Source organism: Rhododendron vialii, chromosome 12a (genome assembly GCF_030253575.1).
Source record: "Rhododendron vialii isolate Sample 1 chromosome 12a, ASM3025357v1".
Classification (NCBI taxonomy): Eukaryota; Viridiplantae; Streptophyta; class Magnoliopsida; order Ericales; family Ericaceae; genus Rhododendron; species Rhododendron vialii.
Window position 1 is genome coordinate 6,422,628 of NC_080568.1, and position 15,134 is coordinate 6,437,761.

At 37.1% G+C, this 15,134-nt stretch overlaps 1 protein-coding gene across 3 annotated transcripts; it reads left to right on the forward strand.

Annotated features, from left to right (window-relative positions):
- Nucleotides 1-1,375: 1,375 nt before the first annotated feature.
- LOC131310301 (uncharacterized) lies at nt 1,376-10,047 on the forward strand. 3 transcript variants are annotated; one of them, XM_058337244.1, is made up of 10 exons: nt 1,376-1,540; nt 2,541-2,909; nt 4,073-4,231; nt 5,290-5,373; nt 7,357-7,449; nt 8,209-8,301; nt 8,386-8,529; nt 9,130-9,237; nt 9,432-9,483; nt 9,580-10,047. In XM_058337244.1, the coding sequence occupies exons 2-10, from the start codon at nt 2,574-2,576 to the stop codon at nt 9,606-9,608; spliced, it is 1,098 nt and encodes a 365-aa protein (XP_058193227.1). In that variant the 5' UTR covers nt 1,376-1,540; nt 2,541-2,573; the 3' UTR covers nt 9,609-10,047. The 3 variants fall into 3 exon arrangements, with proteins under 3 accessions (XP_058193227.1, XP_058193228.1, XP_058193229.1); XM_058337245.1 differs by having other exon boundaries at nt 1,379-1,540; nt 2,525-2,909; XM_058337246.1 differs by having other exon boundaries at nt 1,382-1,540; nt 2,618-2,909.
- Nucleotides 10,048-15,134: the final 5,087 nt, after the last annotated feature.

A 15,134-nucleotide genomic window follows, 5' to 3' on the forward strand; every position in this document is an offset into this window, starting at 1 on the left:
GCCCTTAGTTTGGACATTGCTATCATTTGAACCTATAGAGCAAGTTCATACGCATCTCGAATCCCTTGCCATTGCCAAAATTTAGCAAAAGGTATGCCAAAAACTCTCCTAGTACCAGACGAACAAACTTGCTAGTTTTATTTACGTAGTATTTGTTTTTTTTCCGGAGTTGCTACCAAATATTTAGTTAAGTCATTTTTGGTGCAAAATCTAGCAGCAAGTTCGGCTTTGCCAAACCTTGTCACCTCACCCTTCGCAACTAATTTGTCATCCCTCTTCTCATCCTTCAAATTAAGAAGAAACTACGATTATGTCGAAATAACACCAAGCGAAAGCGGATATCTTACTTTTCGCAATGTAGCATGTTAAAATATACATAATTTTGACAAAGTCTTGTTGACACAACGGATGAACTTGCTCTGATCATAGTAAAATGCAATCTATCACCAATGACTCTAACTTGTTTTGTCTCTGATGTTAGTATGTTACTAACACACAACGCAACTAGTTCTAGCTCCCATATATACTAGCACAATACGTTTACTATAATTTAGGCGGTTTTTGGACAAATTTTTCTAAAAACTTTTTGTTCTCTTTTTGAGCAAACCGAAAGCCTAATAAGTGTTTGGATCCTATGAGCCTCTAACCTAACTTTTTAAAGGACCGTTTGATACGGTCTTTTTGGTTATTTTCTCATAAACGTTACTAGATATGGGTCAAACTTTTACAATCTTACGTCATTCGTCTCGATGAGAAAAATCGAAAAATTATAAAACATAAATTAAAAATTAAAAAATGCATATAAGATGAAACTCGGACTTTTGGGAAAGACTTCAAATTGAAGCCCAAACAAATTGCCTTTACTTAGAGACAACTCGTGCAAAATAATATAGTAAAAAAAACCGTAAAAAGATTTTCTAAAGGCACCCTTACTAAGCTAAAGTACTCGAGTTCACTGGCTAATCATACGTGATAGTTTGTATCCATAATTTGACAAATACAACCAATTGGATTCTGGCCTGCTTTGACTTAATAAGCCCTTTGGCATTTTTTTAATTCATTTTGTTTTGTAATATTTGATTTTATATTAAATTTTTGTAAATTATTGATTTGCCTCGATGAGAAGTTTAAAAAAATTATGATCCTTTTAAATAAAAACAAAAATAATTCATTTTTTGTTTGTGTCTGGATCATAATTTTTCTAATTCCTTTCGGTGAGACGAGCTAATAATTCATTAAAAATCAACACGGAACTTAACAAAAGCAAAAAAAGTGAATTATTTAAGCCAAATCAGACAAATATAAGCATAATAGTCAAGGCAAAAAATGGAAAATATGTGAATAGGTAAGCGATAATAGTGAAATTAACAATAAATGTAATAATTCCTTTTTCTTTTTCATTTTTTCCCTTTCGTTGAGGTTGAACAAAATTTGGGGGAGGGTTTTACAGGAAAACACCCAAAACCCCACCGGACATCTCTCTCTCTCTCTCTCTAGTCGAAGACGGGAACTAGTCACAGCTTCGTCGACAAATCAATCGGTATGTTATCTACTCGTCGCACTTCTTTTCCGGTTCTTTCTCGGCAACCAAACAGACCAGTTGACGGAACCCTGCCCCGTTTGGTTGCTGTGAATTGTGTAGGAAAATGAAACAAATCCAAGTAGTGAGTCATGTGATTACTGGAATTTAGGTATCGAGAAATCAAGAAGCAAAAAAACAAACGAATATTTTTTTTTTTTGTCTATTGACGTTCCAATTGATTAGCGTGATTTGGTGAGCAATGATAAAACGTTATGGGAAACCTAGAGAGATGCCTCATCATTTAACCAGTTATATTTCTCCCGAAAAATGGTGAGATTTGATGAGAATCGGTGAGAAGTAAAATTGACCAGCTTAGCGTCTAGGAACACTGAACATAACAACATGCACAATACGCTACATTGATTGTTGAAATGCTGTGCCAAATGCATGAATTGCTAGTTTTCAACTACCAATGAAAACACTATCACGTAGGCATGTTGTTTTACTAGACTTTCTCATTGTTCTGTATAGTTTTTCATATAAAAGGACAATGTCTCTCATGGTATTACGCCAGGACAGACGCAAAATTTAAACATTAGGGGGAGAATGTATATGCAATATGAAAAAACATTGTTGAACTACCGGGGCAGACTTATTTAGCAAAAATAGTTGTAGTAATCCTGGCACAATTTCATGGGGTGGGCGGTCACCCTTGTCCAGCTGCCCCTCGGTCTATCCTTGGGCTTGCCCATGGTTTGCTTTGCTCATCCATGCAGGATCGTATTTTCTTTTCTTTTCTTTTCTCAGCTGTAAGAGAGACCATAATCAATTCTTTTCTTCTCTAACCATGCAACAACTCACTCAGACTTGGTTTATGACTCAAGTTTCATGTACTCTAATATGGGAAACAAAAGGAACAATAGAAGTATGTTGTGAACTACTTGACTGAATCTCTTTGCCTCCAAAATATCTAACTGAATTTTAGAATGGTATTCATTTTAGAAATTTCATATGCCAGAAATCTGGAGAATTTGGGGAAAACTGCATTGTGATGAACTGCTTGTTTCGTGCATGTTCTGCGGCTATACTTTCAAGGACTGGTGATTTTGTTGGTAGGAGTTCATGCTGTGGATTCTCTGTTCCCACATGGAAAACAAGATTGAATTATGTTGGTATTAAAACTGTGAATTTGGAGCTTTTGTTAATACGGTTGAGAGCTCAGTGCTATTCCACTGGAAAGGAAGGTGGAAGTAAGTCTCGTTCAAAAAAATTGGATCCTATACCAGTCATGGAACAAGAGAAGGATGCATTCTTTGTTGTACGGAAGGGGGATATTGTTGGTGTTTACAAGAGTCTTAGCGATTGTCAGGCTCAAGTTGGATCTTCGGTAATCTTTTTTTCCCATGTTTTCCAGTTGCCGTTTTTTTTCTATTCCTTCATGTGGATATACGAAATTATGACCTTAATGTGCTTTATTATGTTTTAACACGATTGTTTGGTTTTGATGTAAAGAAAAAAGCTTGATTTTATTGTGCTATTTATATATGGGATTGTAGTTTTTGGTGAATGCTTAAAGTTGCAGAAGAGCTTCAGATTGCATGGGCATATCTATGACATGCTCTGGTCCATTAGCCTTGAGTGTTTCGTGTTGAGCATACTTTTGTTGGTTTACTGTTAATAATGAAATGTTGTTGATAATCAAGAGCGCTGGTGCATATTAAGTGTATGTGTGCAATCAGTCTCTCTCTCCCTCTTCATCTCTCTCTCTCTCCGTGGTCGAGTTGGGTGTTAGGGTTTTCGGCTGAAAACCCTCTTTTGAGTGCCAATAAAGTTGGGAAAGGTTAAGTCACCACTTTTCCATCCAAGGTATGAGTTTTCTGTCCAAGACATGGATGGAATGTGGAAATTGGCCTTAGTAAGTAACGTATGGTTAGTTTAAGGGGCAAGTGTGTGCAATTGATAGTTAAAGGACAAAGTAAACAAAATTTGGATAGTTTAAGGGGCAAGTATGTATTTTACTTTTTACCCTTCTGAAGTATTGTATAGCTTTTATAAGTTCTGAGCTTTAAATTCCAGATATTTGAAAATTGAACATTAGAATGAATCCAAAACTAGAAGTTGAGTCCTTTAACTTGAAAACTAAACCAATTTACGTGCAGTTTTTATCCTGAGTGGGTTGATTGAGCATTATCAAAAACAGTTAAGTACAGATCCGCTGATAATTTTAACACTCCAGTCCTTAGTAGGAATTTCAGGATACCCATATGTATACTGTTTCTGGAAGCTTTTTCGTGTTGCCATTTCTGATCTGGTTTGGTTATATTATTTTTGAAGTGCATCAATGCGTTTGGCTATGATCTTTGTTTGGTCTTTGGGTCTGTGGCAGATACCAGCATGCTAATATGTTATGCTTGTATATATTTGTGGGTATGTGTTGCTTGCTTCTTTACAAAATGATCCTTGGCAGCTATGGTAGTCTTACTTTGTTTTCTGCATTAAGTTGCTATGGCTAAAGAGATGATCATCCCTCATTTTGTTCCCCCCCGATAGATATGTGATCCTCCTGTCAGTGTCTACAAAGGATACCGTATGCCTAGGGACACCGAGGAATATGTTCTCTCTTGTGGGCTCAAGAATGCTCTTTATTCCATCAAAGCTGCAGATCTAAAAGAGGATATTTTTGGTCCTCTTATGCCTTGCCCATTTCAGGTGAGCATTTTTTTTTGTCCTTTGTAACAGATAAATTTTGATTTCATTATTAGGAAGCTAATTAGTTTTTTTCATTGGAGTGAAGTTTTTGGACCGATATGAATGTGCACACATTTGCAAACTGCATGTGATGATGTGGTACTAGAAATCAATTGTTGTAGTTCATCCCTCACCATATTCTTATTTGATCATGTGCATAAAAGTTTGAATTAAATTCCTTTGTTTTCTTTGTACCTAAGATCTAAGCAATGGGTGGATTTGGGACTAGCTGACTGGGTGTGCTAAACAACTGGTAGAACCAGCAAACTGATACGAACCGGTCCAGACCTTGTGCTTGTCTATTTTGTTTTTATTTATGATTAACAGTGTGGTCTGGGTCCCAGGAAAATAAAAACTGTCAGTTATGGTTTGGTCACAGATTTGTACTAAAAGCACACATTGAACCGGCCCGAACCATTCTCTAGTTTTAATCAATTTAAATGCGTAAAATATGTAGTTATGAAATTTAATGAATTACTCTCTTTATGTAAAGATAGAGGTAGTTATGCATGTCTCACTCTATTGCTATGCTCTGTATGCCATTGTGTCACTGGAGATTGCACTTATATTGTGATGAGACAAACTATAACGTGTATGTTGTGTATTTTCGCATTTCATGGAACCTAATTTAGAGGATATTCGAAAAATGGAATTTTATTCGTTTATCTTTCAGATGCTCGCATATGAAGATGATTTTTTGTTGGACTATTCTGCATTTGGCATATTTTTTTATAGCATAGTGGGGCCAGACCTTTCCATTTTTGTGCTTCAGTTCTGGTTTCGTTCCAAGTGTTCTATAGTTGGATTATTAAGTAGTTTGGTTCTTGGTTTACAACAAATTCAGATCAAACCAGTTTGCTAACAGTCCTATTCGGGGCTGCTGCTTGAAATATTAAACTCTGAACAAAATTGTGGGAGTGTACCTGATTACAAAACTCAGCAGCTTTTGATATTGAAGGATTACTCTATCTCTGAACTGGAGATCCATTTAAGAGAGTTAATGTAGCATTTTCTCTCAGCAACCATCTTCTTTCAGAGGAGAAACACCCGGCAAGGATGTAGGGAAAAAGAGGTCGCAGGGATTGCTGGGAGCAGAAATGTGGGTAAGTTTCAAACATTTTTTTTAAAATCATAAACAAGTGTGGCATTATGGGATGTTCACTTTTTGAGCATGCTGTTATTCCCTTTTGCATAGCAGAAGTTCAGCTGCATTGTATCCATAACCAGTAATTTCCTTAATGATTATCCAGTAAGATATCGTAAATTCATATTTGTAATTTTCTTTTATGCATGTATTTCACAGTGATTGCACAAGAGAGTTCACTGTTTGATTTGGATCTTTTCCCCTTCGTTTCTAAATAGCTCTAAATCTATGATACTCTGCTTCAAGATATGGTTTCAGACTGACCTAGTGAGATAGTCGGGCTAGGAGAAGAGGAAGACCTAAATTGACTTTGGATGCCGTGATACGAAATGACTTGGGCTTACTAAATCTAAGTGAAGAGGTAGCCTTAGACAAAGCTCAATGGAAAAACAGGGTTCATAGAGCTGAGTCGCTGACTCCAATTGATTGGGACACAAGGCTCGGTTTGGTTTACTGACCTAGTGAGATGGCAGGTTTCAAATCATCTTTAGAAGTCAAGGACTTTTTCTTAGTAAAGTAGAAGGAATAGTTCTTTCGAATTTGGATTCTTTGATGATTGCGGGTCTTGATTAAAGTAAAAAAATCAATTTCTAGTCGGATTTCAGATTTGATAAAACTCCACCTTCTCAAACCTACCCGCACGAAAGTTTAACCACTTCTACCTGTTTTGCTAAAATTGTCTCAATGGAAGATTTCGTAGTCTGAGTGTTAGCAAAGGCCGTCTTTAACCTTTGCAGAAAAATCTACCAATGGTCAATCAACAGGCTGTTGTGTGCATGGTCAATCAACAGGCTGTTGTGTTGCATGGTTCTAGTTGTCTCTATTATGAGGACTTTCTTTCAAGTATAAGAAAAGAAAATAAGGATGAAAAAGAGAAGAATTCAATTGCTTCCAAGTGAATCGGGAATTCCGTAAACTACTCCTTTGAAGCAATCTAAACCACATTGTTCTACTCCTGCCTGAATTAATCTACTCCTATGATAGGAATGACAAAAATACACTATATTAATGAAGAAGATGTAAGGTCAAGGCCTTTTACAATGAAGCCCGAGTGGCTATATATAGAAGAATTTGTTGGCAGTAGCTTCTTAAACTACTAATCATACTCTTCTTTAGTCTTGTGCTGCCACATGTTCTCCCCCTAAGCCACTTTTTCTTTCATGTCCTCTATACGTTACTCGCATGTATTTTTAACTCCTTTCAACTCCCAACTAAACAAGAAGATGCAAGTGTCCTGGACATTTGACAATAAGGATAATAATAGAAGCAACAATGATAATAGTAGTAGTACTAATTGTAATTATAGTAATGATAAACAGTAATTTATTATGATGCAAATACTGCCATATGGACGTGGCATTATATTTTTGGACCACCAATTCCACCTTGTCCCATTCACACCTTCTCTCTTCATTACTGCTCTTTGTCTCTTCCTCAATTACCGTGCTCAACACCTCCCTCCAAACCTCTCATTTAGAAGTGATAATAAACAGTGCATTGCCTATGGCCTCAAAGCTTTCACTTAGCTTCTCTATCCATAAGATAGCTGAATGAAATGGACATTACCGGCACAAAGCTCCAAAGAGGTTTAGTAGAGTTTTCTTGACTCCAAGTAGATTCTAGATATATGACAAACTTTAGCAGACCTTTAGCAAATTTTGTGTATTGGTTTGTCAGAGCATTTGCACATGGTTAAGAATAGAAGCTGTTGACAGCTGCAATTTCCCCCCCTTTTATTCTTATTATTTTGGGCACCGTGCATGATTAATGATATGGCGTTTTGTGTTGTTGATCTTGTAGCCTGTTGTATGGTGTGTTGCATTCTACAGTGTCTCAAACTTCCTATAGTTGCATGGTTATTGGGTGTTGTATGCTTTAGGGGTTATGTGTTGGCTTCACACAGTCCTGGATTTTTATTGTTTAAGTGTAATTTCTTTTACAGGAAGCAACTGGATTACCATCCTTCCCAGACGAACCCTTGAGAAAGAATATCAAACTAGAGCCTGGTGTCATGACCCGAGTTCAATCTTCTGGTGTAAGTTGATGTTACCAGGATGGCTAACAGAAAGAAACATGACATGCCTAACACTTTAGGAATTGCAATTTGTTAGAGCTTGTCCGACATCGGGTAATAATCACCTTAAAAACTAGTATATGATCCTGGGCGGCCTCTCCACTCATTGCCAATTGGTTTCGAGTTGAATGGTTTAACACAATTAATGGTTTACACTGAGAGAAGATCTGCACTGCAAATTTTTGATAAAGTTAATGAACGGAGGGAATTCTTATTGCCTTGATCCTTGTAAGTTAGAACAACAACATCAATAACAGTACCATATAATCCTCAATCGACGGATATGAGCGGGGGAGGACTGGACAAACCTAACATTTGGCAATATATGCACAAAGTGGCTGCTCCCAAAATGTTTTACCAGTGAAATAGTGCCCCCTCTGTACCTGTAAAAGTTGAGGAACTCAAGGAGTTCAAATTGTACACAAAATTTCAAAATCTCTCAGCCTCAACTTAAGGTATGGTGAAGAACCCTATTAGAAGCGAGTGGAGCTTCCATGGAGCCAACAGAGGTGTGCAGCACATTTAGTTTCCAATCTCCTCCCCCTCCCCCTCCCCCCAAGCCTCTAGAGCAATCTTGGAGGATCAAAGCAATCCTTATTAGTCAGTTATTTTCTTTTTGTGAGTGTCCTGTCAGAATCAGGTGATAAATCCAGTTGTATTCTGATACTTTTTATGGATTTGTTATGCATATAGAACTGATTTTTTTGAGATTCCATGCAGCGCTCTTGTATTGTTGAGTTTGATGGTGCCTCAAAAGGAAATCCTGGTCAAGCTGGTGCAGGAGCTGTACTGCGAGCTGATGATGGCAGCATGGTACATGGTCCAGCATTTGGCGGTTTATTGGGATTTTTTTTTCCTTTTCCACGTTGAATGTTTCTAATTCTGCTTTTTGTATAGATTTGTAGATTGCGTGAAGGTTTGGGCATAGCGACCAATAATGCTGCTGAATATCGAGCCTTGATTCTAGGGATGAAATATGCACTCATGAAAGGGTTTACAAATATCCGTGTTTTGGGGGACTCCAAGCTCGTTTGTATGCAGGTTAATGGTTGGATTTCAGTATTTCTAGCATTTACTTCCATATCTTTACTTGCTTTGACATAACAGAGCATACCTTTTCTTTTCTGGGATGAACTATGTACATAATTTTCACCCGGAGAGGAAGTTTTCCACTGTTGATAAGACAATGAGTTGAATGACAAATCATTGTAATAGGAAGTTGTAGCTTGAGTTCAGTGACAGTTGTAGATAGAAGGCCCTAACTTTTATCTCCTGTTTTGTTTCAGTTGTGCTGTCTTGGTTTATGATTCTGTTCAACATTTTTTTTTCCCCTTTTGTAGAGAACTTCTGTTCAGCTTAGTATTGTTGTTTCCTGAAAGCAACAATTTATGGGCAGCATTTTCCTGTGTGGACTTGTGGCTGCAGAATATGGAGAGTTTTAGTATTTTGAACTTCTATATTCTCGTGATAGGAAACATAAACCTCTGAGTTCCTACCACTGTGTTCCATGCTTAAATCCATTTAGTGCACATTGCATTGTCTCCATTGTTTAGTATTACTGTCTTGTGCAAAATTGCCTTTTCCCTGTTACTAGTTAGTGAAATGTTTCTTTTTCCTCGACCTTTTTTCGTTACGGAACAGATTCAGGGTTTATGGAAGGTAAGACACCAAAACATGTCCGACTTGTACGAGGAGGCAAAGAAACTGAAGGACAGGTTTCTTTCGTTCGAGATTAAGCATGTGCTCCGGGTAAGTAAAGTAAATTCTACTCCTATAGCATGTGGGCTTTCTCTGTGCAGTTTTTTGTAGTAGTATATAATTCCTTTTAAATTTATTTGTGGGATTATAGAGTGGTAAATGACCTGCTCTAGTTTCCTGCTGCTGTTTCTTTTACCGCATCCACTCTTCGCAATTTTTGACATTTATCTTTTCACTTTCAAAAGGATTTAAACTCGGCGGCTGATGCTGAAGCCAACCATGCTGCTTGTCTTGCTGGTTAGATGTTCATGTTATTTATTTATCAGAGCTGCTTTTTTTTTTTTCCGATTCAATTAGTACAGCAATGTTTACGAGATTCCACTGTTTCCGCAGATGGTCAAGTAGAGGAGATTGATGGGTAGTAAACGAATGGATGTAACAATTCATCATATCACAGAAAACATGGACAATAATGGTTTACAATTGTTTTCTGAACTCAATGTTCATTCCAATGAAGCAGGAAGCGTCAACCATTTTGGAGGAATCTTGACAAGGTTTTGAAGTTGGTGCCTTGAGAGTTTCGTGCCCGTGATATCATCAGCATTCTTGAACTACTTTCAACAAAATGTCGTTGCCTTGTTGATGATGTAGTTTTCTGCACTCGAGTTTGGCTGGCACCAGTGAAATAAGTTTTTGTTATTTAGTTTCCAATTTTTCTGTGGTACAAGGGAACTCAAAATATACCAGCAATTTGGACCCCCTTTGCAGAAGCTTATGAAGAAGTTCTTTCACTGTATTCCTCCAATTATGTAAACTGAATTGATGATGAGTATTTTGCTGTGCAATCATTTGCCTTAGCGATCTCTGTTCTTTTTCCATTTGTCTTCCCTTTCAACCGCGCTGGCAAGAACCACTTCTTATGATCGGTCATTGGAAAAACAAAGAATGTTGTTGGGAGTCCTTCCTTTCAGGGTTCTGATGCGCAGATTATGTTGAGATCCACCTCAGAGTATGCTCATTCGTGGGAACTGGGGTTGGTGCTGTCTCTCAAAAGGTGCTGCTGTCCCTGGCGAGCGGGGTTTACTCCGGTTTTGTTGCCCCGGTTTTGTTTACGAATGTCCAGCAAATGTAGACAGATCCCCCTCCCCATGATTAACCCTTGCAATCTTCCTAGATCTTTGTACCTTGGTCCTTTTGGATCTATGATTTATATATAGCTAAAGTATTCACTACTAGTACTCTCTCTCTCACATACAAACGTCTACATACATTAGAATTGAAAACTCACCAAATGTGGTATTTGTTCCCTATCTTACTTATTATTATCAGTATCCTCTCTCCCTCAACTCTCTTGAATTCCTCTCTCTCACATCCCTTTTACATTCCACCACTCCACAAATTCGGATATCCAATCACTCCACCCATCAACAAACATTCCAACCACCACGGTCCACGGCTGCCCTGAGGTCCCTCGTCACCGTCGTCTTCTCCGATGGTCTGAAACTGTCCGGAATCGTTACTCGCTTTTTCGGCCGGAACCGAAGTAGAATAATCGCTTCCTTACTCTCTCCCAAGTATATTAAATATTTACATATTATTCTTTTTACTTATCAAAGTGAAAGAAAAGATTCCGACATTGCACGGCGGAAATCAGTATTCTTTTGTTTTGCTTCGGAATTCCACGTTCTGTTTTGCATGTTTAAAAGTGATAGTTAAGTTCTAAAAAAATAAAATAATGAATGTTTAAATGTTAAATCTATACTTAAGAAATATATAATAGTACATATTTAATAAAGCTATGATATGATTAGCCTCAGTAAAAACTAGTGTAAAAAAAAAGTATTTATCTTTATTTATTTATTTATTTTTGTTTTTAGTGAAACAAATGAAGATAAAATGTGTTCTGGTATAATAATAAAGTATGAATACTTATTACGTAAGTTAGTTGTACTTATACGGTAGAAGAATAAATTTGTTAGTAGTGAACTTACTTACTGTAAGTTAGGAAGAATAACCACCTAGATTAAGTAGTAAAACTACATTAATTCTACCAGACTTTAATGAACTTTAGATTCTTTTTTTTTAATTATATACTTACATCAGAATTTGGAGAAATAACAGATTACTAACAAAACTCAAGGGTTTACGAAATTGTTAATTAAATCCCAAGTTCAATAAATCGATTAAAGAACAGAGACGTTCATTGAAATTTTAAGCAACCCAAGAAGGCATTGGCCCAATCCAAATCCCATGTGTTTATTTATTTGCACCTATCAATTGTTGTATTGTTATCTCATTGCAATGTATCATGTTTAAGCTATTGATTGGTTGTATCACGTTGTACGTGCTAGAATGGATTTAGTTTCACGGGGTGGTTATAAGTAGTGAATCATGTAGACGATAAGTAAAAGAAAAATGGTAAAGTGTTGAAAGTGTGAGTACTGTGTGGATTGTGAATTGAGCCATGGCGATGGCAAGGGTAACCAATGGGGCCTTGTGTTGAAATGGGTTACCCGCGGGGCCCAGTGATGAGATATGTTGTGACACTAACGTATGATACGTCTGTAACACACAAATTCGAGTCCTGCAATAAAGAAGACCAAAAAGATGCACAAAATAATACTCCCTCCGTTCCTTTTTTTGTGTCTAGTATTTCATTTTGGGCTGTCCCTTAATAAGTGTCTATTTTGTAAAGTTAGGGGGGTAAAAGTTGGTGTATTATCTATTTTGTCCCTAAAAGTAGATTTTATTTTGAAAAGTTAGTGAGTAAAAGTGTAATGATGATGGGTAAGTAGGGAAAGTGGAGGAAAAAATTGATGTGAAAGGTGTAATGATGATGTATTTTTAATAAGTTGGAGTTACGAAGCAAGACACTTAAAAAGGGACGGAGGGAGTACTTTTTATTGATTTTGAATTGAGATGGTTACAATTCTCTAATAAATGCTCTTTAAATAAAGAAAAGAACAAAATCCTCTGATTCGATCTCCGAAATTGGTGGCGTTCCAACGGCTTGAATGCTTGTTGTTGAATCGCAGAAACAATAACTTTCTTTGAATCTTCAAGTTGAATGAACTGAAGAACAAAGGCTGAAGATGACTTGAACTTCAGAGTTTGATCTTTAAAATCTCCACGAGTTTTGGTTTGTGGAATGATTTGATGTGGTGGACTTGCAAAGAAATCGACACGGTTTTTGGTGTTTGATGATTCTCTGCAGGATGTTGAAGAATGCTTGAGTTCTTGAAGAGTGCTTGAGAGCTCTGAAGAATGCCAAGCAAAATGTGTTCTCTCTCTCATATGAGCCTCTATTTATAGGCTCAATAAGAGAAGAGCTAAGTATGGCAAGATCTTATAATAAGATCTTGGATTGGCTTGATTTGATTTGATTGGCTTGATTGATTGGCTTGACTTGATTTGATTTGATTGGATCTTGATTCCATTTCATTTCCTATGTAAGAAGATTTTATTCTTCTTTTTTTAAGGAATGATTTTAATTTAAAAGAGAAATAATATATTTATTATTTGACTCTTTTCTTTTATGATTTATTTGAACCGGGCTTGCACTTTTGGGCTTGTGTACCTTAACCCATTTGGCCAATCAAGCTAGCCCAACTCTTTAATCCGTTAGGCTAATTAAATTAGCCCAACTTACTTTGGTCTTCACTGTATCTCAAACGGATTGAGCCGTAGAAATTTGTTGGGTCCAATATTTATTCGAGTGTTTTGACCAATCTTGACTTTAATTAATTAAGACAATTTATCCCAATTGATCGGACGGTGATTAAGTCATGCCGAAATTTTAATGTCTACAACGTCATGAGAAGTTTCTCTTCGAGGAAGGGAATGGATCCCATGAGACAGTTATAGTTAGTGAGACGTTAATGTATGATACATCATGAGAAGTTTCTCTTTGAGGAAGGGAATGGGTCCCATGAGACGGTTATAGTTAGTGTGGGGTAGTGGATGTCCGTCCCTAATGTACGATACGTCATGGGATGACTCGATCCTTCCGTTATGGTCTTAAGTGAGAACATGCTAGGTACATAACTTAGATGCGCTCACCTAGGACCTTGGTATAGGATAAGCAAGAGGAAAGGTGGACCCATGAGACAGATGTAGTTAGTGGATGTGGGAGGAAAGGATCCTTAGATTTCATGTAAGATGATAGATAGTAAAGAAAAAGACGATGTGCTATTATTCTGTACCTTTCGTGTATTATCAATTGTGATATTATTGTTATTATTGAATGCTAATTGTAGAGTAAGGGGTTGGTAGGATTGGGGTTATTCTACAGGGTGAAGTATTACTCACGGATAAGTTTGTATTCTGGTAAATCGGTTGCTTTGGCGATCAATTTGCTAGAGGGTGCATGGTTCAATGGTGGAGCTGTTTGACACATGAGGAATATCAAGGGCGGAGATCGAGTATGCTTGGGATTTGTATCAAGACTAGAGTCGCTCTGAAGACGTTTAAATAATTATTAGATTCTTTTTGTATTTATTTTTAATGTAGATTTTGTATAATGACAAATATGGGCCTAGTAGTTTATAAAATTCAGTGTATTTTAGGGTTAATGCTTCCGAAATTCCGTGAAAAATCGGAGCGTTACAAGTTGTTCGGTGGTTGGAGACGGCCCGGCTTGGCCGGTTGGTATGATTTTCCTCCCCCCCGGTCGGTACTCATAGCATGACTCAAATTAAATGGTCTAGTTCGAGTTAAAGGACATCTTCTTTTTTCATTCATTGTTTGATACATTAATGATAATATTTAGAGTCTAAGGTCCATGAAATGACAAAACTACCCATTGACTGTTTAACCGTTGATCGGCGTTGACCCATAACGATAAACATAGCTATTGGCTATCTCTCTTGGTATATTTATTGGTTCACCCCCCTAGGATTTTTCCATCTATTTTTAGTTTTTAAAAATAGGCTTACAGTTGGGGCTTAGGGTTTAAGGTTGGCATTTGGCTACTTGCCAACCCTAATCCCTTAAGCCCATAACGATAAGCATATCTGTTGGCTATTTCTCTTGCTATATCTATTGGTTCACCCCCTAGGGTTTTTCCATCTATTTTTAGTTTTTAAAAATAGGCTTTAGCTGGAGCTTAGGGTTTAGGGTAGCCAAATGTCAACCCTAAACCCTTAAGCCATAACGATAAGGATATCTGTTGGCTAACTCTCTTGGTATATCTATTGGTTCACCTCCTAGGGTTTTTCCATATGTTTTTAGTTTTTTAGTGTAACCCTTAAACCTATAACGATAAGCATATCTGTTGATCAACGCCGATCAAACCCCGGTCAACGATAGTCAATGCCAATCAACGCTGGTCAACATGGGTCAACGGTCAACTCTTTGGTGATGATGTGGCGGATGAAAAACCCTTTGTGTCCTTCCCCGAGCATGAAAATATTTTGATGTTCTTATTGCTTGAGAAACTCTCAAATATGTCCTTTAGGCCAAATAGCCCCACCCGTGTATAGTAGACAGACTCATTTTCTATTCATTTACATAATGTTCTGTTTTAGGTTTGTAACCTAGGTGTTATAGCCTAGATGTTATTATGCTATGGTGAAAAATCATACGCAGTTTTAATTAGAATGCCCTAGTGCAAGATCGCTTGATTGGTATTGGGATGCATTGGGCTATGGCTATATCAGGATGTAAGTGCTTTGGTTGGTTTGAGTCGATGGAAGGGGATTGTTACAATTTGTTTGGTGATTAGGCAATGCAGTTATGGAGTGCATTGGTGGTGATTTAAAGTTTAATGCACTATGATATCGCTATTGTGGAATTATGGGAAGTTTAGGAAAGAGAAAATTTGTGTGGTTAAACTTATGAGATTAAAGTTGTGATTGTGCGGTTGAAGTACGTATGGAGTATTACCGACTTGATCATTAATAATTTTGAAGCTCTTAATTTATTTGCTGCGAAAGGTTAAAACTCTTACT